The following is a 22,500-nucleotide window of genomic DNA, read 5'->3' on the forward strand; positions in this document are numbered from 1 at the left end:
ATCACCCGCTGTCCTCCTCTGTCCAGCGCCGCCGCCATCATCACCGACCCGCGGAAACACACACCGGCTCAGACACACACACACACACTCACCGGCGTAGACCCGCGGATACACACACTCACCGGCTCACTCACACCGACACTCACTGAGCACCGGCGGAGCAGCGCCGAGTCGGAGACCCGACAGGCGGAGCTACAGCACAGCCACCGGCCGACAGGGGGCGCTGATACACCCACACCATCATCCTCATCATCCTCATCATCATCATCACTCATTCATTAATTTCTCTTCAGCTTAGTCTCTTTATTCATCAGGGGTCACCACAGAGGTGTTTTGGTGTTTTGTTTTTGTTTTGAAATGACACACACAGATCATCAGATGAAGAGACGTTTATCAGAGCAGTTGATCACTGAGCTTACTGTAAAACACCCCGAACACCTGTTCTCTCACCATAATGATCTACTGTAGCCTGCTTTCATTCAGCATTACTCTCACTACAGACAGTACACTACAGAAGTGCACTGCAGAATATTTCAGAATACTGCTTTCATACAAAACACAACACACAAATACACAACAGCAAATACATTTTACTGTATTTTTCCCACAAAAACAGTGTACACAGGGTTCATCCTAACCCACACACAGCTGCACATAACGTGGTCTGCATATACCATCAACATAAGGATTTATTGAATACACTTACATAAAAAATAAATAAATACCTAAATAAATAAATAAGTGCATAAATAAATAAATAAATAAATAAATAAATAAGTACATAAATAAATAAATACATAAATAAATAAATAAGTGCATAAATAAATAAATACATAAATAAATAAATAAATAAGTGCATAAATAAATAAATAAATGAATAAATAAATAAATAAGTGCATAAATAAATAAATAAATAAATAAATAAATAAATAAATAAGTACATAAATAAATAAATACATAAATAAATAAATAAGTGCATAAATAAATAAATACATAAATAAATACATAAATAAATAAATAAGTGCATAAATAAATAAATACATAAATAAATGAATACATAAATAAATAAATAAATAAGTGCATAAATAAATAAATAAATAAATAAATACACACATCAGTAGATCCACTGCGTCCACCATGATCTGAAGATTGAGAGAACAGAACTGGTAAAAGGCTTTGTTGACATTACAGTACAGTGTGTGCATGTTGACAGCAGTTTCTGTATGACTATAGCGTGGAAGGTATATCAACGTCAACCCTGCAGCAGGGTGAATCTCCTGCAAGCCATGGAACTTGCCTGGTGACACAGCTGTGGAGGCATGCCGAGCCTGAATACTGTATGCAGGGGTTTCCCCATCGCCTGGCCAGACCCAATGTGGCCTCATCTTCATCATGTAGTGGCCATCATCATCATCATCATCACAGTATCTTTTCACCGATCCAGCCTAACCACAAGCACTGTGTGGTGTGTGTGTGTGTGTGTGTGTGTGTGTGTGTGTGTGTGTGTGTCTCCATCTAGTGGAGAGTCTGAGTCACGATTTCAGTATTTCTACATATTTGATTGTAGTGAATATTTTTTATTTAACACTTCAAATCAAAGTATTTAAAAACATTTATTACTAAACATTAACATTAACTGTGTGTGTGAAGAGCTCAATCAATCAATCAATCAATCAATCAATCAATTTATCAAAGCTAAAAATATGAAAGGAAGGCCCGTTTGTAGTCTGAGCTCGTGTTTAATCCTCCTCATATCATATTTATGCTGATTTATTTTGAACTCAGCTCTCTGTGAAATATGGCGATCTCAATATTCAACTCTTCTGCCAATTTACCCCCTCATTATATTTTACATGAATATGATTACATATTTATATATTTACATGTTTATATATGTAATCATATATAGTTTTTACATGTGTGTGTGTGTGTGTGTGTGTGTGTGTGTGTGTGTACGTGTGTCTGTGTGTGTGATCATTATTATTATTATTATGTTGATGCAGGCTACATCAACTTCACTGCCAGCAGGTGGCGCTGTAGACCAGAGCACACACACACACCCACAGCGCGCGCGCGCAAGCTGACGGAGCACACACACCTTCAGTCAGTCGGCAGACCGTGTTTAATGTGTCACAGTGGAGTTGAAGACAGAGTCCAGCACTGGAGCACATCAGCATCGGTCAATAAACTAGCTAGGAGCGGCTCGGTGACGCAGTGGTGTCACACTGTGGCCTCACAGCAAGAAGGTCTCCGGTTTGAGTCCCGACTGGGTCAGTTGGCGTTTCTGTGTGGAGTTTGCATGTTCTCGCCATGTTGGCGTGGGTTAATTTCCTCCGGGTGCTCCGGTTTCCCCCACAGTCCAAACACATTGATCAACTCAATTGGTCGTAGTGTATGTGTGTGTGTGTGAATGAGTGAGTGTGTATGGGTGACTCCCAGTACTGGGATGCTGCTAGATAGGCATCCGCTGTGTAAAACATATGCTGGTATAGTTGACGGTTCATTCCACTGTGGCGACCCCTGATTAATAAAGGGACTAAGCTGAAGGAGAATGAATGAATGAATGAATGAGTGAACAATGTTCAGACAGAGTCATTTGGCCTCATCAGTTTGAGGTGTTCAGTCCTGCTCCAGCATCTGCACAGGTGTGCTTTATTCATGATTAGCTCTGCTTTATTCACCTGTGTGTGTGTGTGTGTGTGTGTGTGTTTGATCATTATTATCATCATCCTCGTGTGTGTGTGTGTGTGTGTGTGTGTGTGTGTGTGTGTGTGTGTGTGTGTGTGTGTGTGTGTGTGTGTGTGTGTGTGTGTGTGTGTGTGTGTGTGTGTGCTCTCCCCGTGTCAGTAGATCTCTGACTCTGAGCTGTCGGCTTCTCTCTGTTTATTTTCTCTCAATGAACGCGATGAATGAGAGCGGCCATTGAGAATCTCAGACCGAGGCAGCCGTAGGCGCGGCCTACGAGCCGGCTCCGCCTTCTGTATAAAAGACTCATGCGTGCGCCGCTGCGGGACTCAGATGAAGCTCCGCGCCGCTCCTGGACACTCTGAGCGGGGAAACACGCGTGCAGGAACCGCTGGACTACCGGTGAGTCTGACACACACACAATGTGCATGGGCTGCGGAGTGTGTGACACGGAACGTCCTTGGCGAGTATCTGTGTGTGTGTGTGTGTGTGTGTGTGTGTGTGTGTGTGTGTGTGTGTGTGTGTGTGTGTGTCAGTGAGACACTCGTGTTCATCAGCCTGTTGGTTAGTTCAGTTTGTGTGTGTGTTCATTTGTTTTTTTGACACTCGGGTTGGTAGTTTAGTTAATCAATATACATGTGTTTGTTGTTGTGTGTGTGTGTGCGTGCGTGCGTGTGTGCGTGTGTGCGTGTGCGATTCATCAGCCTGTTAGTTTAATCATTGTGTTTGTGTGTGTGTTTGCTTATTTGTTTGTTTTTTTGTTTGTTTGGTTGGTTGTTTGATTATTTGATCCTCAGGCTTATTTTTTTAGTTTGTTTGTTGGTTGGTTGGCTGGTTGATCCTCAGGCTGATTTGTGTGTGTGTGTGAGAGAAACAGACATGTTCATCAGCCTGTTGATTAGTTAAATTAGTGTGTGTGTGTGTGTGTGTGATTAACTCGAGTTCATCAGCCTACTGCGTTAGTTGTGTGTGTGTGTGTGTGTGTTTGTTTGTTTGTATGTATGTATGTATGTGTACACTGTGTATATATTGTGTGTATGTATAGAGTGTGTGTGTGTGTGTAGAATGTGTGTGTAGACACTGCGTTTATATTGTGTGTATGAAGTGTGTGTGTGTGTGTGTATATGTGTCTTATAGTACTTATAGTGTGTGTGAATAAAGTGTGTCTTAGTGTGTGTGTGTATGCATATATTGTATGTGTATAAAGTATGTCTTATAGTGTGTGTGTGTATATATATATATATATATATATATATATATATATATATATATATATATATATATATATATATATTTATTTATTGTGTGTATAGAGTGTGTGTGTGTGTGTGTGTGAGTGAGTGAGTGAGTGAGTGAGTGAGTGAGTGAGTGTGAGAGAGAGAGCGCTGCTGCTCTTCCTCTGCAGTCTGAATGCTCAGTTTCTCTCTCCTCCTCCTGTATTTCCATGTGCTGTTCTTACTGTCAGCAGCGTTCAGGAAGTCATAAACCCTCGTGTTTCTCAGCCAATCAGGAGCCAGCAGTCTGTGTGAACCGGCCAATGACAGTGATGGAGCCAATTCAGTGGATGGGGATGATTGTGAGGGCATGATGGGTAAGGGCTGATGGTGGGAGTTTGGCCAGAACACCGGGGTTACACCCCTACTCTTACCAGAAGTGCCCCCTTCACTGTACTGGGGCTTTAGGACTCCCATCACTGACCAGACTCAGCCCTGCCCGGCTCCAGGTGATGTGGCTGTGGCTCCAGCATTGTGTAGAGCAGCTCCAGCATGCGTCACTCCAGTGATACTGATTTCAGCAAACCCTTCATGTGTCAACAAGGGCAGATAAAACACGGCTCATGTGCTGAACGATCCATTATGACACTCGTCATCAGTGTTCTGGGAAATGTACAGCGCCGCTGAAGACAGACTCAGATGCAGACACTCTCACAGCCACAGACGACATTACACTACAGATTACACTACAGATAACACTACAGATAACACTACACATTACACTACAGAGTACACTACAGATAACACTACACATAACACTACACATAACACTACACATTACACTACACATTACATTACAGATAACACTACAGATTACACTACACATTACACTACACATTACACTACAGATAACACTACACATTACACTACAGAGTACACTACAGATAACACTACAGATAACACTACAGATAACACTACAGAGTACACTACAGATAACACTACACATTACACTACAGATAACACTACAGATAACACTACACATAACACTACACATTACACTACAGAGTACACTACAGATAACACTACACATTACACTACAGAGTACACTACAGAGTACAATACAGATAACACTACATATTACACTACAGATAACACTACAGATAACACTACACATTACACTACAGAGTACACTACAGATAACACTACACATTACACTACAGAGTACACTACAGAGTACAATACAGAGTACACTACACATTACACTACAGATAACACTACAGATTACTCTGTCAGTCGAAATCTAACATGCTCAGTGTATCTGTGCTCCTCCAATGCTTCTCCAGTGTAGAGTGTGTGGCAGCAGCTGAACACTGAAGTTCTAGTAAGCTGAAGCTGAGTCAGTCCAGTGTTCAGTTTCCTCTGTAGTATAGATGTATATCGGTTTCCTCTGTAGTATAGATGTATATCGGTCTCCTCTGTATAATAGATGTATATCGGTCTCCTCTGTATAATAGATGTATATCGGTCTCCTCTGCAGTATAGATGTATATCGGTCTCCTCTGTAGTATAGATGTATATCGGTTTCCTCTGTAGTATAGATGTATATCGGTCTCCTCTGTATAATAGATGTATATCGGTCTCCTCTGTAGTATAGATGTATATCAGAAGTATAGATGTATGTTAGTGTCCTCTTTGGTGATGCTGCAGGGGTGTTCAGTCTCTCCATGGTCACGCTTCTGTTCTCTTCATAAAGGAACAGTGATGGAGCCGCTGTCAGGATAATCGCCGGGCATCAGGAGTGTCAGTCATGATGGAGTTACAGGACGCTGCTCTCCTCTCCTCTCCTCTCCTCTGGGTTAAAAATAAGCATTTCGGCATTAAGTGAAGTTTATTCATAAACTAATTTCGAGAGGATCACATGCTTATGATTTATCACGGCCGGTCTCGCATTTGCTAATCACTATCTTCCAATCATACGAGCCCTTAGCTACTATAAATAATCACAGTTTTCAGTTCACTTTATCTTCGTTTGGCAGAAACCCCCTCCTCCCCTTTTCTCCTCCTTTACCTCTGACTGGGCAGCACGGCAGCCCAGTGGTTAGCACTGTGAGCCCCACAGCAAGAACACTGGCGGCCCTGGTTCCACAGGACCGGTGGGTGTTTCTGTGAGGAGTTAGCATGTTCTCCCCGTGTCCGCGTGTGTTTTCCCCGGGTTCTCTGTTCAAAGACATTCAACATGTATAACAATCAAGCATTTATCTAACCCCTCGTGTTCCCTTAGCTACCGCAGCAGGGGAGTTCTGAGATCCACCTAGCTCAAGCTCCCCTCTCGCTCTGCCAACGGGAGGAAGCCCCGGGCTCGAGGAGACCATGAGCTCGGGGCTCTCTCCAGGGACAGCATGCCAAACAAGCTTTTATAAATCATCAGCTAAGTGTGAACTCTTGAATCATGGTTAATAATGTTCAGATGCGCTGTGGTGGAGCTGCTCTGTGTGTGTATTTCTGTAGACACACACACACAAACACACACACACACACACACACACACACACACCTCAGGTGAACACTGTGGAGGGTGTTTGACTCTTCATGATTACTGACGGCGTGCACAGCGTTTGTGTCGCCTGTCTTCAAACGGGTTCTGCTGTTCAGAGTTGATGCTGTAAACACACGCAGTGGTGTGTGTGTGTGTGTGTGTGTTCAGTGGTGTTGCGTCACACACACGTCCAGCAGACTCATGAGGCTTTGATGACACTAAATCAATCTGCACTGCTGTGGAAAAACCAATGAGCAGAAAGTTTGAGCGCTTCCAGACACTGACCTGCTGTGTGTGTGTGTCTGTGTGTCTCTCTCTGTGTGTGTGTGTGTGTGTGTGTCTGTGTGTGTGTGTGTGTGTGTGTGTGTGTGTGTATGTGTGTGTGCATTTGTAAGAGAGAGAGAGAGTGTGTGCACGCATGTGTAGGTCTGGGGTCAGGAGGAGGCAGACCTGAGAACAGCTGAAGCTGCAGCCAGTGGAAAGTTTCTGTGTGTGCATGTGCGCACGCGTATGTTCGTGTGTGTGTGTGTGTGTGTGTGTGTGTGTGTGTGTGTGTGTGTGTGTGTGTGTGTGCGCGCAGCGCCCCCACACTTTCACTTTGACTGTTGCGCTGCTGTAATCAGTAATTTTGCACATCAAATTGTGTGAAGGCAGAATCATCATCACACACTCTGATCATGGATGTGGGATTATCTCTGAAGTTTGTGTGTGTGTGTGTGTGTGTGTGTGTGTGTGTGTGTGTGTGTGTGTGTGTGAGAGAGTCCTGCTGCTATTGGCACGGGGGATTTCTGCTTCACTCTGAATGCAGAAAGTAAATGTGGACTTGTATGTAACATGAACAAGTGTGTGAGTGTTTGAGTTTTGTGTGTGTGTGTGTGTGTGTGTGTGTGTGTGTGTGTGTGTGTGTTGTGGGGTTTCCAGTGTGGTGAGCAGATCAGTTTCCTGTATGTTGTTGTGCTAAAGCGAGCGCGGTGCGGTGTGGTGTGGTGTGAGACCTGCGCTGCTGTGTTCTGGTCCTCTCTCATGTCTCTTACTGGCACTGAGAGCAGCACGATGACCTGCACACACACTAACTGATCGTGTGTGTGTGTGTGTGCTTGTGTGTGTGCAGCTCAGCGTGTGTAGCCGTGATGACTGACGTGATGATCAGCGCAGCACCGATGGATGATATGAGGCTCAGTCCCAGCAAGGAGCGGCTCACATTTCAGGTAATTCACACTTGATTCGTCTGATTCACACTTGATTCACACCTGTTTCACATCCATTCATCTGATTCACACTCATCTATGTAATTTTCACTCCATTCATCTGATTCATGTCCATTTTGTCTCATCCTCACCCGACTGAAATTCAGTTCACACTTGATTCACACCCATTTGTCTGATTCACATTCAGTTCACATCCATTTATCTGATTCACACCCCATTCATCTGATTCATGCCCATTTTGTCTCATTCACAGCAGATTAACATTTTTCACACCCATTCATTTGATTCACATCTGATTCACAGGATTCACACACAATTCACACCCCATTCATCTGATTCGTGCCCATTTTGTCTCATTCACACCGGATTAACATTTAATTCATTCCTGATTCACATCCATTTGATTCAGATGATTCACATTCAATTGACACCCCATTCATCGGATTCACGCTCATGATTCACACCTCATTTATTTGATTCATGCCCATTCTTTCTCATTCACACCGGATTAACACTCTATTCACACCTGATTCACACCCATTCATTTTATTCACATCTGAATAACACATGATTTACATTAATTTCTCACCTGATTAATGTCTGATTCACACATTTGTACAATAAATTCACACCCCATTCATCTGATACACACCTGATTGACAAGCGATTCACACCACCTTCATCTGATTCAAGCTCGTTATGTGTCATTCACACCGGATTAACATTAAGTATACAACTGATTCACACCCATCCGACTCGCAGATACTTTACACACAATTCACACCCCATTCATCTGATTCACATTCAATTCACATCCCATTCATCTGATTCACACCTGATTGACAAACGATTCACACCCCATTCATCTAATTCACATTTAATTCACATCCCATTCATCTGATTCACACCTGATTGACAAACGATTCACACCCCATTCATCTAATTCACATTTAATTCACATCCCATTCATCTGATTCATGTCCATTTTGTCTCATTCACACCAGATTAATATTCTATTTACATCTGATTCATGCCCATTCATTTGATTCACATGTGATTCACTTTCAATTCACACCCATTAATCTAATTCACACCGATTCGTCTGATTCACACCTGATCCACAATTGACCCACTCCTGATTTACACCAGATTCACATCTCATCCACCTTTCATCCAAAACTGATTCACATCTCATCCATACCCGATTCATATCCCATTCATATCTTGTTCACACTTGCGTAATGACTATTTATCAGCACTACATTACTATTAAGCACCAGTTTAGCAGGCGTTTAGAGCAAAACCAGTAGTTAATAGTCTGCATGATCCCTACTACAGTCGCATAGTACTGTTACCAGCAGTGTAGGCCTCATAGAGTGTGAGTGTGAGTGTGAGTGTGTGTGTGTGTGTGTGTGTGTGTGTTTAGAGCTCTCGGAGGGCTTGATGGGAACAGCAGTGTTGTATAAAGCCGCAGTGCTGATCGTCATCATGGCGGAGGGTTCACGGTGTTATTCTAGTTCTCCCCAGTCTCAGGCTCTGCTGGTGTTTATAGATCGAGGGTCAGACGAGGGTCTCAGGCCCTGTTATAGAACATCTGTGTGTGTCCTTCTTTCATCTGTTTTCTTTCTCATCATTCTCTCTCTCACACACTCTCTCTAATGTTCTTTCCACTGGCCTGATGCCCAGAGTGTGTTATTGGTTTCCATGTATGTCACTGAATGATGGCCGGCTAAAAATACCCTGAGCTTCATCCAGAGCTCCACACCAGACGACAGGCGGAGAAAGATAAACACACCGATGTGGAGAGTGTGTGAGAGTGAGACACTGTGTGAGAAAGACAGATTTGTTTTTTGTGCGTCTCTGTGTGTGTGTGTGTGTGCGCGTGCGGTCACTGATGTCTCTGTGCTCGTCTTCAGATCTTCCCGGACCCGTCAGACTTCGAGCGCTGCTGTAAACTGAAGGAGCGCCTGCCGTCCATCGTGGTGGAGGCGACGGAGGGAGAGGTGGAGAGCGGAGAGCTGCGCTGGCCCCCGGAGGACTTCCTGATCACTGAGGAAGAGGAGGAGGAAGAGGAGGAGGAGGAGGAAGATGAGGATCGGCAGAACACACACAACACCAAGCATTAGAGACGCTCACAATCACTCAACACACACACACACAGGAGATCAGGCCTGGACTGACAGCAGACTGATCTCACACACACGCACATACACTCCTATGAACTGCGTCAGCACTGAGAATTAGAGTGTGTGTGTTTAATTGCAGTGAGTGAGGAGTGTGTGTGTGTGTAATTGCAAAGAGGTGTGTGTGTGAATGCAGTGAGTGAGGAGTGTGTGTTTAATTGCAGAGAGGTGTGTGTGTGTGTGTGTGTGTGTGTGTGTGTGTGTGTGTGTGTGTGTGTGTGTGTGTGTGTAAATGCAGAGTGTTCATTTGTGTTTGAATACAGTGAGAATGTGTGTGCGTGCATGCATGAGTGTGGACGTGTTGTGTGTATGTGTGCATTTGAATGTAGTGAGTGAGGTGTGTATGCGTGAGGTGTGTGTTTTTCTGAACACAGTGAGGGCTTAGTGAGGAGTTTTCACATCGTGTGTGCATGCGTGCGTGCGTGTGTGACATTATTTACTCCTGTGCGATGATGAACTTTTGAAGATGATGAAGATATTGATGATAGTGACGGCATTCCTGTGCTCATTCCCTTTATTTACACTGTTTTCTGCACACACAGCTCCAGATGTGAGTGTGTGTGTGTGTGTGTTTGTGTGTCACTGGTGTGTGATTGTACTGTAAATAGTCTGATAGTAGTGTGTGTTTGTGGAGAATCGTGGCTTGTCTCCTGTTGTCTACGGATGTGTGCAGTATACACACACACACGTTCGCACACACACTTATGTACATGTCAGTGTTAATGTGTTCCAGGGCACTTCCTGTCTGCTCGTCCCTCTTCATCTGTAAAGACTCAGGGAGTTTCTCTTGTTGTGTAGATGTGTGTCTTTCTCTGTAAATAAACCCTTTAAAGTGCTTTACACAGCAGCGTTCCTCACACTCTTTTCACACGCTGAGGTTTAAACAGCTGTAGTAGCTGATCCGCTGTGGTGATTCTACAGTTGCTATGGTAACACAACAGCTGTAGTAGCTGATCCGCTGTGGTGGTTCTACAGTTGCTATGGTAACACAGGGATTGTTTTATAAACAAATGGGCCAGTACTGTAGTTCTCTACAGCTATAGACCATATCTTGCAATGCACCAGTGTTTACTGCAGTATAAACTAAAGTGCACTGCAGTGTGTATTAGAGTTGATCAGTTCTACAGTATGCTGGAGCACTCACCAATCAAAACTTGAGCTTAATACAGTATAATGCACTGCTACAGTACAGTTCAAACTGTGTGTGTGTGTGTGTGTTGTTGTTGTTGTGTTGTGAATGTCTCTGCAGTGTTTGTTTGTCATCTCAGTGTAAGCTGAGGAACAGGACGCATCTCCACATTCTCTCAGTCTTAATGTGACACAAAGGTTTTAAATGTGTGTGTGTTGACTTCCTGCAGAACCTGTGTGCATGTGTTTGTGTAGCATTACTGTATTTAGTCACTCTAACCGCACATTGCCTTCCTGTATAGGCTGCTCTGAAATGAGCACGCTTCCTGTCAGACTGAGGGAGATTCAACTTCAGTGAGCTGACAAACTCTAATCAACACTGTAGATTATACTGCAGTAAACGGTGCTGCTGTAGGAGACTACACAACTGACTCACTTGTTTATATAACTATACTTGAGTTACCATAGCAACTGTAGAATCATGACAACAGATCAGCCACTATAGTTGCAGTGTCACCATAGCAACTGTAGAATCACCACAGCAGATCAGCTACTATAGTTGCAGTGTCACCATAGCAACTGTAGAATCATGACAACAGATCAGCCACTATAGTTGCAGTGTCACCATAGCAACTGTAGAATCACCACAGCAGATTAATTTCAGCATGTGGTGTTATATAAGCTGCGTCTTATTTCAGAGGCTGCATTCTCTAAAGGATGCATGTGAAGAGTGCTGCGTCATCAAAAAGTTGGAAGTCTCCATCAAATGCAGCCTCAAAATGCGCCCGTCGTTTTCCAGGTGATTTTAAAGACACAACCGGTGAATCCTCCACGGTCTCCAACATCCCAACATTCATCGGCCGCTGATGACAGCAGGAGGATTGTAAAGGAAACTCAGGCTAAACTGTATGAATTAGGCTTTATTTGACTTTACATTCTGATGTCAACATGTGTGGGTCAGAGGAGACACATCTCCAGCTTCTGCAGCGCCTGCTTCACCTCCAGCTCGCCTAACATGAGTTCTGAAACCAGTTAATAATGAAGTCATTGTGATGTTATTAGTGTTCATTACCGGCGGCTGTAGCCCAGATCGTCTCATTCCACAACTCTCTGCTTGGCCTGTTGCTCTTTAAAGGAAGAGTGCGGCTTGTGAAATGACACACAGCTCATGATCTATCACTAGTGTGAGTTTGTGCTGTTCAGGGACTGTGATGAGTGTGTGTTAATGATCTGCTGTCATCCAGAGCCCAGCGCTTCATCAGGTCCACACCAGCACCACCATCCACCATCACTGTGCTGAGGTCAGAGGTCAGCACAGGTCACCTCTACTGTACATCATGATCCAGCAGCGAACATACATGCTCATGGAAATCCCTGTGTGTGTGTGTGTGTGTGTGTGTTCAGCGGTTAAAGGGTCACTGATATCTGTTCCGTCTCATTCTTGAAATTCTTTCCAGTGGAAACAACTTGGCACTGATGCTTGTCTGTCAGCACGTCTGAACACACACACACACACATGGAGGCATGTGCGTGTCTGTACTGTAGTGTTGGTGTGTATTGTGAGAGTGTGTGTTATGTAATGATGAGTGTGAGCGGCAGAGAGAGTCAGGAACACACTGTTGAGGGGTGATGTGCTGTGACTCTGCTCCTCCATGATGAGGACGTCACCGCTGCTGGGGTCACACACACACACACACTCCACCGTACCCCCAACACCACTGCTTGCAGACAGGGCTCTGTGCTCATCATCTGAGCGATACTGAAGACCAGACATTACGCACAATTCATCTATTACATTAGTGTGTGTGTGTGTGTGTAATGATGATGAAGATGATCAGTGGAGCGACAGCAGAGACACACACACTCAGCTTCATTATCCTGATTACAGTGTGTTAATGAGACAGACGGACGGCCTTTACGTAACACACACACACAATCACTGTGATTTCCACCTGCTCTGTGAGTTCAGTGTGTGTGTGTGAGGTGTGTGTGTGTTAATGAGTGACAGTGTGTAATCTGCGCTGAGGCTCTTGTGTAACATCAGTTATTATCACACTCTCCATTTAAGGCCAATGGAAAAATGTCCAGCTTAACAAATACAGCCCGACTTCTATCTGTGTGTGTGTGTGTGTGTGTGTGTGTGTGTGTGTGTGTGTGTGTTTCCATGAGCTCTGCTGAGGATGGCATGAGTTTATCAGCAATGAGGGACCATGGCAGTGAACTTCAGTCACACACACACACACACACACACACACACACACACACACACACACACAGACTTCGAGCGACATAACTCATCCTGAAATACTGTAACTGTGCATGGGTGTCACTGTGGCTCAGTAGGCAGTGCTGTCACCTCACAGCAAGAAGGTCTCTGGTTTGAGTCTCAGCTGGGTCAGTTGATGTTTCTGTGTGGAGTTTGCATGTTCTCCCCGTGTTGGCGTGGGTTTCCTCCGGGTGCTCTGGTTTCCCCCACAGTCCAAACACATGCGCTATAGGGGAACTGATCAACTACACTGACCGTAGTGTATGAGTGTGTGTGTGTGTGAATGAGTGTGTATGGGTGTTTTCCAATACAGGGTTGCGACTGGAAGGGCATCCGCTGTGTAAAACATATGCTGGAATAGTTGGCAGTTCATTCCGTTGTGGCGATCCCTGATTAATAAAAAGACTAAGCTGAAAAGAAAATGGATAAATGAAATAACTGTTCATGACCTGATGAGCATTATTACATCTTCATCATCATCATCACCATCTTCATCATCACCATCTTCATCATCACCACCTTCATCATCACCATCTTCATCACCATCATCATCATCATCATCTACATCACATTATTATCATCTAAACCCTCATGATCGTCATCATCATCATCATCACCATCTTCATCATCACCATCTTCATCATCACCATCTTCATCATCACCATCTTCATCATCACCACCTTCATCACCACCACCTTCATCATCACCATCTTCATCACCATCATCATCATCTACATCACATTATTATCATCTAAACCCTCATGATCGTCATCATCATCATCACCATCATCATCATCATCACCATCATCATCATCATCACCATCATCATCACCATCATCATCACCATCATCATCATCATCACCATCATCATCATCATCATCATCATCTTCATCACCATCATCATCATCATCATCATCACCACCATCACCATCATCATCATCATCACCATCATCATCACCATCATCATCACCATCATCATCATCATCACCATCATCATCATCACCATCATCATCACCATCATCACCATCATCATCACCATCATCATCATCATCATCACCATCATCATCATCATCACCATCATCATCATCACCATCATCATCACCATCATCACCATCATCATCACCATCATCATCATCATCATCACCATCATCATCATCATCACCATCATCATCATCATCATCATCATCACCATCATCATCACCATCATCACCATCATCATCATCATCATCATCACCATCATCATCATCACCATCACTATCATCATCATCATCCATCATCATCATCACCATCATCATCATCATCATCATCATCATCATCATCACCATCATCTTCATCACCATCATCTTCATCATCATCACCATCATCATCATCATCATCATCATCATCATCATCACCATCATCTTCATCACCATCATCTTCATCACCATCATCTTCATCATCATCATCATCATCACCATCATCATCATCATCATCATCATCATCATCATCATCACCATCATCATCATCATCATCATCATCATCATCATAATCATCACCATCATCTTCATCTTCATCATCATCATCATCATCATCATCACCATCATCATCATCATCTTCATCATCATCATCATCATCACCACCATCATCTCATCATCCTCGTTATCATTATCATCACCATCATCTTCATCATCATCATCACTATCGTCATCTTCATCATCTTCATCATCAATATCATCACCATCTTCATCATCACCATCATCATCATCACCATCATCACCATCATCATCTTCATTACCACCATCATCTTCATCATCACCATCATCACCATCATCTTCATCATCATCATCATCGTCATCATCATCATCTACACCCTCATCATCATCGTCATCTTCATCATCACCATCATCATCATCATCGTAATCTTCATCATCATCATCATCATCTTCATCATCATCAATTCCCCTATAGCGCATGTGTTTGGACTGTGGGGTAAACCGGAGCACCCAGAGGAAACCCACGCCAACACGGGGAGAACATGCAAACTCCACACAGAAACACCAGCTGACCCAGCCGAGACTCAAACCAGAGACCTGAGTGCTGTGAGGACACAGTGCGGCACCACTGAGCCACTTTGCCACTTTAAAATGCATTGTACTGCATAAACTGATACTGATCAATACTGTAGTATACTCTAGCTTTACCTCAGTAAACTGCGCTGTATGATGTAGTATAGCCTATAGTTGTGGAAAACTACAGTATTCCCCCTTTAAAGTCACTATACCTGACTGTAGTATTGTTATTCACTATAGATGACTGTAGTATTGTTATTCACTATAGATGACTGTAGTATTGTTATTCACTATAGATGACTGTAGTATTGTTATTCACTATAGATGACTGTAGTATTGTTATTCACTATAGATGACTGTAGTATTGTTATTCACTATAGATGACTGTAGTATTGTTATTCACTATAGATGACTGTAGTATTGTTATTCACTATAGATGACTGTAGTGTTGTTATTCACTATAGATGACTGTAGTGTTGTTATTCACTATAGATGACTGTAGTATTGTTATTCACTATAGATGACTGTAGTATTGTTATTCACTATAGATGACTGTAGTATTGTTATTCACTATAGATGACTGTAGTATTGTTATTCACTATAGATGACTGTAGTATTGTTATTCACTATAGATGACTGTAGTGTTGTTATTCACTATAGATGACTGTAGTATTGTTATTCACTATAGATGACTGTAGTATTGTTATTCACTATAGATGACTGTAGTATTGTTATTGGCTATAGATGACTGTAGTATTGTTATTCACTATAGATGACTGTAGTATTGTTATTGGCTATAGATGACTGTAGTATTGTTATTCACTATAGATGACTGTAGTATTGTTATTCACTATAGATGACTGTAGTATTGTTATTCACTATAGATGACTGTAGTGTTGTTATTCACTATAGATGACTGTAGTATTGTTATTCACTATAGATGACTGTAGTATTGTTATTCACTAGAGATGACTGTAGTGTTGTTATTCACTATAGATGACTGTAGTGTTGTTATTCACTATAGATGACTGTAGTATTGTTATTCACTATAGATGACTGTAGTATTGTTATTCACTATAGATGACTGTAGTGTTGTTATTCACTATAGATGACTGTAGTACTGTTATTCACTATAGATGACTGTAGTATTGTTATTCACTATAGATGACTGTAGTGTTGTTATTCACTATAGATGACTGTAGTATTGTTATTCACTATAGATGACTGTAGTATTGTTATTCACTATAGATGACTGTAGTATTGTTATTCACTATAGATGACTGTAGTATTGTTATTCACTATAGATGACTGTAGTATTGTTATTCACTATAGATGACTGTAGTATTGTTATTCACTATAGATGACTGTAGTATTGTTATTCACTATAGATGACTGTAGTATTGTTATTCACTATAGATGACTGTAGTATTGTTATTCACTATAGATGACTGTAGTATTGTTATTCACTATAGATGACTGTAGTGTTGTTATTCACTATAGATGACTGTAGTATTGTTATTCACTATAGATGACTGTAGTATTGTTATTCACTATAGATGACTGTAGTATTGTTATTCACTATAGATGACTGTAGTATTGTTATTCACTATAGATGACTGTAGTATTGTTATTCACTATAGATGACTGTAGTGTTGTTATTCACTATAGATGACTGTAGTATTGTTATTCACTATAGATGACTGTAGTGTTGTTATTCACTATAGATGACTGTAGTATTGTTATTCACTATAGATGACTGTAGTATTGTTATTCGCTATAGATGACTGTAGTATTGTTATTGGCTATAGATGACTGTAGTATTGTTATTCACTATAGATGACTGTAGTATTGTTATTGGCTATAGATGACTGTAGTATTGTTATTCACTATAGATGACTGTAGTATTGTTATTCACTATAGATGACTGTAGTATTGTTATTCACTATAGATGACTGTAGTGTTGTTATTCACTATAGATGACTGTAGTATTGTTATTCACTATAGATGACTGTAGTATTGTTATTCACTAGAGATGACTGTAGTGTTGTTATTCACTATAGATGACTGTAGTGTTGTTATTCACTATAGATGACTGTAGTATTGTTATTCACTATAGATGACTGTAGTATTGTTATTCACTATAGATGACTGTAGTGTTGTTATTCACTATAGATGACTGTAGTATTGTTATTCACTATAGATGACTGTAGTATTGTTATTCACTATAGATGACTGTAGTGTTGTTATTCACTATAGATGACTGTAGTGTTGTTATTCACTATATATGACTGTAGTATTGTTATTCACTATAGATGACTGTAGTATTGTTATTCACTATAGATGACTGTAGTATTGTTATTCGCTATAGATGACTGTAGTATTGTTATTCGCTATAGATGACTGTAGTGTTGTTATTCACTATAGATGACTGTAGTGTTGTTATTCACTATAGATGACTGTAGTATTGTTATTCACTATAGATGACTGTAGTATTGTTATTCACTATAGATGACTGTAGTGTTGTTATTCACTATAGATGACTGTAGTGTTGTTATTCACTATAGATGACTGTAGTATTGTTATTCGCTATAGATGACTGTAGTATTGTTATTCACTATAGATGACTGTAGTATTGTTATTCACTATAGATGACTGTAGTATTGTTATTCACTATAGATGACTGTAGTATTGTTATTCACTATAGATGACTGTAGTATTGTTATTCACTATAGATGACTGTAGTATTGTTATTCACTATAGATGACTGTAGTGTTGTTATTCACTATAGATGACTGTAGTGTTGTTATTCACTATAGATGACTGTAGTATTGTTATTCACTATAGATGACTGTAGTATTGTTATTCACTATAGATGACTGTAGTATTGTTATTCACTGTAGATGACTGTAGTATTGTTATTCACTATAGATGACTGTAGTATTGTTATTCACTATAGATGACTGTAGTATTGTTATTCACTATAGATGACTGTAGTATTGTTATTCACTATAGATGACTGTAGTATTGTTATTCACTATAGATGACTGTAGTGTTGTTATTCACTATATATGACTGTAGTGTTGTTATTCACTATAGATGACTGTAGTATTGTTATTCACTATAGATGACTGTAGTGTTGTTATTCACTATAGATGACTGTAGTATTGTTATTCACTATAGATGACTGTAGTATTGTTATTCACTATAGATGACTGTAGTGTTGTTATTCACTGTAGATGACTGTAGTATTGTTATTCACTATAGATGACTGTAGTATTGTTATTCACTATAGATGACTGTAGTATTGTTATTCACTATAGATGACTGTAGTATTGTTATTCACTATAGATGACTGTAGTGTTGTTATTCACTATAGATGACTGTAGTATTGTTATTCACTATAGATGACTGTAGTGTTGTTATTCACTATAGATGACTGTAGTATTGTTATTCACTATATATGACTGTAGTATTGTTATTGGCTATAGATGACTGTAGTATTGTTATTCACTATAGATGACTGTAGTATTGTTATTCACTATATATGACTGTAGTATTGTTATTCACTATAGATGACTGTAGTATTGTTATTCACTATAGATGACTGTAGTATTGTTATTCACTATAGATGACTGTAGTATTGTTATTCACTATATATGACTGTAGTATTGTTATTCACTATAGATGACTGTAGTGTTGTTATTCACTATAGATGACTGTAGTATTGTTATTCGCTATAGATGACTGTAGTATTGTTATTGGCTATAGATGACTGTAGTATTGTTATTCACTATAGATGACTGTAGTATTGTTATTCACTATAGATGACTGTAGTATTGTTATTTACTATAGATGACTGTAGTGTTGTTATTCACTATAGATGACTGTAGTGTTGTTATTCACTATAGATGACTGTAGTGTTGTTATTCACTATAGATGACTGTAGTATTGTTATTCACTATAGATGACTGTAGTATTGTTATTCACTATAGATGACTGTAGTATTGTTATTCACTATAGATGACTGTAGTATTGTTATTCACTATAGATGACTGTAGTATTGTTATTCACTATAGATGACTGTAGTATTGTTATTCACTATAGATGACTGTAGTATTGTTATTCACTATAGATGACTGTAGTATTGTTATTCACTATAGATGACTGTAGTGTTGTTATTCACTATAGATGACTGTAGTATTGTTATTCACTATAGATGACTGTAGTGTTGTTATTCACTATAGATGACTGTAGTGTTGTTATTCACTATAGATGACTGTAGTGTTGTTATTCACTATAGATGACTGTAGTATTGTTATTCACTATAGATGACTGTAGTGTTGTTATTCACTATAGATGACTGTAGTGTTGTTATTCACTATAGATGACTGTAGTGTTGTTATTCACTATAGATGACTGTAGTGTTGTTATTCACTATAGATGACTGTAGTATTGTTATTCACTATAGATGACTGTAGTATTGTTATTCACTATAGATGACTGTAGTATTGTTATTCACTATAGATGACTGTAGTATTGTTATTCACTAGAGATGACTGTAGTATTGTTATTCACTAGAGATGACTGTAGTGTTGTTATTCACTATAGATGACTGTAGTGTTGTTATTCACTATAGATGACTGTAGTATTGTTATTCACTATAGATGACTGTAGTGTTGTTATTCACTATAGATGACTGTAGTATTGTTATTGGCTATAGATGACTGTAGTATTGTTATTCACTATAGATGACTGTAGTATTGTTATTCACTATAGATGACTGTAGTATTGTTATTCACTATAGATGACTGTAGTGTTGTTATTCACTATAGATGACTGTAGTGTTGTTATTCACTATAGATGACTGTAGTATTGTTATTCACTATAGATGACTGTAGTATTGTTATTCACTATAGATGACTGTAGTGTTGTTATTCACTATAGATGACTGTAGTGTTGTTATTCACTATAGATGACTGTAGTGTTGTTATTCACTATAGATGACTGTAGTGTTTTTATTCACTATAGATGACTGTAGTATTGTTATTGGCTATAGATGACTGTAGTATTGTTATTCACTATAGATGACTGTAGTATTGTTATTCACTATAGATGACTGTAGTATTGTTATTCACTATAGATGACTGTAGTGTTGTTATTCACTATAGATGACTGTAGTGTTGTTATTCACTATAGATGACTGTAGTGTTGTTATTCACTATAGATGACTGTAGTGTTGTTATTCACTATAGATGACTGTAGTGTTGTTATTCACTATAGATGACTGTAGTATTGTTATTCACTATAGATGACTGTAGTATTGTTATTCACTATAGATGACTGTAGTGTTGTTATTCACTATAGATGACTGTAGTATTGTTATTGGCTATAGATGACTGTAGTATTGTTATTCACTATAGATGACTGTAGTATTGTTATTCACTATAGATGACTGTAGTATTGTTATTCACTATAGATGACTGTAGTGTTGTTATTCACTATAGATGACTGTAGTGTTGTTATTCACTATAGATGACTGTAGTGTTGTTATTCACTATAGATGACTGTAGTGTTGTTATTCACTATAGATGACTGTAGTGTTGTTATTCACTATAGATGACTGTAGTATTGTTATTCACTGTAGATGACTGTAGTATTGTTATTTACTGTAGATGACAGTAGTATTGTTATTTACTATAGGGTCAGGGAATGTTAGGGTTGTGTTGGTGGATGTCTACATCAGCTCTCAGTGGAGATGACTATAGCGCGAGCTCCTCAGTGGGCGGGGCTGCGCAGCTCGGATGACGAAGGAAGTTCAGAGGTCGCTACCGTCGCACGGATGGAAAGCCGGAAACGATGGCTGCCGTGGTGAACATGGGGCCAGGGCCGCGTCTGCTGGAGGATTTGCTGCGGGACTCAGAGTGACTGTGCGCGCCTGCAGGAGTGCGGAGGAGCCGCTGATTTCCTGAGTTTCTCCTGCGGTCAAACCGCGCTGAAGTGAGTAAACATGCAGCGCAGAGTCCGTCCGGCTCATCGTGTCGTGTATTTACTGTACAGTCATATTCCTGACCGAGCTGAGTGTGCTGGAGTACTGTAATACAGTGCTGCAGGGTTACCTGAGGGGAAACTCGACCATAACACAGCCTTCACCCTCCATAATCTCATCCTGTTTACTTGATTTCGACAGTATAATAGCGCACATGTCGAGTATGTGATGATAGTTAATACAGTGTCGATCAGTCGCGTACTGAATCAGCTGAACTGCACTTCAGCATCACACACACACACACACACACACACACACACACACACACACACACACACACACACACACACACACCTCTACAGCACAGCACAATGAGGATCTGACTGCAATATGTACATCACAGCTCATCATAATGAGATTATTACACAGCACAGTTGAAGACCTCCTCTCATATTACACTTATTCTACAAATGATCATTTCCACAGTGTTTATTATTATATTTATGCTTTGGAGAACGCTGTACTTTAAAGATGTGCTCAATAATATAAGCCCCTTTAACAAATAATATTATTCAATTGTCTCCAGAACAAGCCACTGTTATACAATGACTTGCCTAATTACCCTAACTTTACCCTAATTACCCTAGTGAAGCCTTTACATGTCACTGTGAGCTGAACACTAGTGTCTTGAAGAATATCTAGTCTAATATTATGTGCTGTCATCATGATGAAGAGGAAACTAAGGGAAAACCACAGGTATTCCTGGGTGTGTCTCAGTCAACACCCTTGTTCACTAGTCAGTGCACTGATCAGGGCGTCAGCCATTTTGAATGCTGTCTCAACCGTAAAGTTCTTCCAGTGCGCTGAAACCGAAACTAAAAGTTGCACAACGCACTGTGAAATCAGACCACATCAGTGACACTATACCGCTGAGTATAGTCAGACAGAGCTGTGGAGGACACTGCAGTCCATCAGTGTTCAGGAGCGTGGAGCTGCTTATCTGACAGCATCATATCACAGAGCATTACAGCTTATTCCTGTAGGACACCAGCGCTGCTTCTCCATCACTGATGCTCTCTGCTCACTCTCTGATTGATTGATTGACAGCTGTCACTCAGGTGTGTGTCTCTCTCTCAGGCTCCGCTCCTGTTGGTTTATGCACACTTATGATTGTTGTATATCTGGTGGCAGATTTTGCATGTGTTTCCCAGCATGCACCGGGAGGCAGACTCTGAGCCTGTGTGTG

The 22,500-nt window shown here is 40.5% G+C and overlaps 3 protein-coding genes and 1 long non-coding RNA gene across 15 annotated transcripts in view; 2 read left to right on the forward strand and 2 right to left on the reverse strand.

Moving 5' to 3' along the window:
* The window catches only part of zmp:0000000755, a 27,514-nt gene extending 27,367 nt beyond the window's left edge, over positions 1–147 (reverse strand). For all 12 annotated transcript variants that reach the window (XR_015506544.1, XR_015506542.1, XR_015506543.1 and 9 more), the window contains exon 1: positions 1–147. This exon is cut by the window's left edge and continues 117 nt beyond it. Coding sequence is in view for 8 of the 12 variants with exons in the window: in XM_087279891.1 (XP_087136017.1) it covers positions 1–41 (41 nt within the window). In the remaining 4 variants the exon portion in view is untranslated.
* Positions 148–3,010: 2,863 nt separating this feature from the next.
* Positions 3,011–10,666, forward strand: lbh (LBH regulator of WNT signaling pathway). The gene is made up of 3 exons (XM_087279922.1): positions 3,011–3,087; positions 7,547–7,643; positions 9,560–10,666. The coding sequence occupies exons 2-3, from the start codon at positions 7,566–7,568 to the stop codon at positions 9,767–9,769; spliced, it is 288 nt and encodes a 95-aa protein (XP_087136048.1). The 5' UTR covers positions 3,011–3,087; positions 7,547–7,565; the 3' UTR covers positions 9,770–10,666.
* LOC147841235 (uncharacterized) lies at positions 8,177–11,367 on the reverse strand. The gene is made up of 2 exons (XR_015506564.1): positions 8,552–11,367; positions 8,177–8,478 (listed from the first exon to the last, which is right to left on the reverse strand). It is a non-coding gene; the product is annotated as an uncharacterized LOC147841235 (long non-coding RNA).
* A 9,750-nt stretch (positions 11,368–21,117) lies between these two features.
* The window catches only part of lclat1 (lysocardiolipin acyltransferase 1), a 7,210-nt gene continuing 5,827 nt past the window's right edge, over positions 21,118–22,500 (forward strand). Inside the window, 1 exon segment of the mRNA NM_213270.2 lies at positions 21,118–21,265. The gene's annotated coding sequence lies outside the window, so the exon portion shown is untranslated.

The sequence above is a fragment of the Danio rerio genome, chromosome 13 (genome assembly GCF_052040795.2).
Source record: "Danio rerio strain M-AB ecotype USA chromosome 13, GRCz13ab, whole genome shotgun sequence".
Taxonomy (NCBI): Eukaryota; Metazoa; Chordata; class Actinopteri; order Cypriniformes; family Danionidae; genus Danio; species Danio rerio.

Bases quoted from the DNA above. Each gene is read 5' to 3' on its own strand.
- lbh (XM_087279922.1), top strand. From the start codon at position 7,566: ATGACTGACGTGATGATCAGCGCAGCACCGATGGATGATATGAGGCTC. The intron at 7,644-9,559 runs GTAATTCACACT...GCTCGTCTTCAG, and splicing joins AGGAGCGGCTCACATTTCAG to ATCTTCCCGGACCCGTCAGA.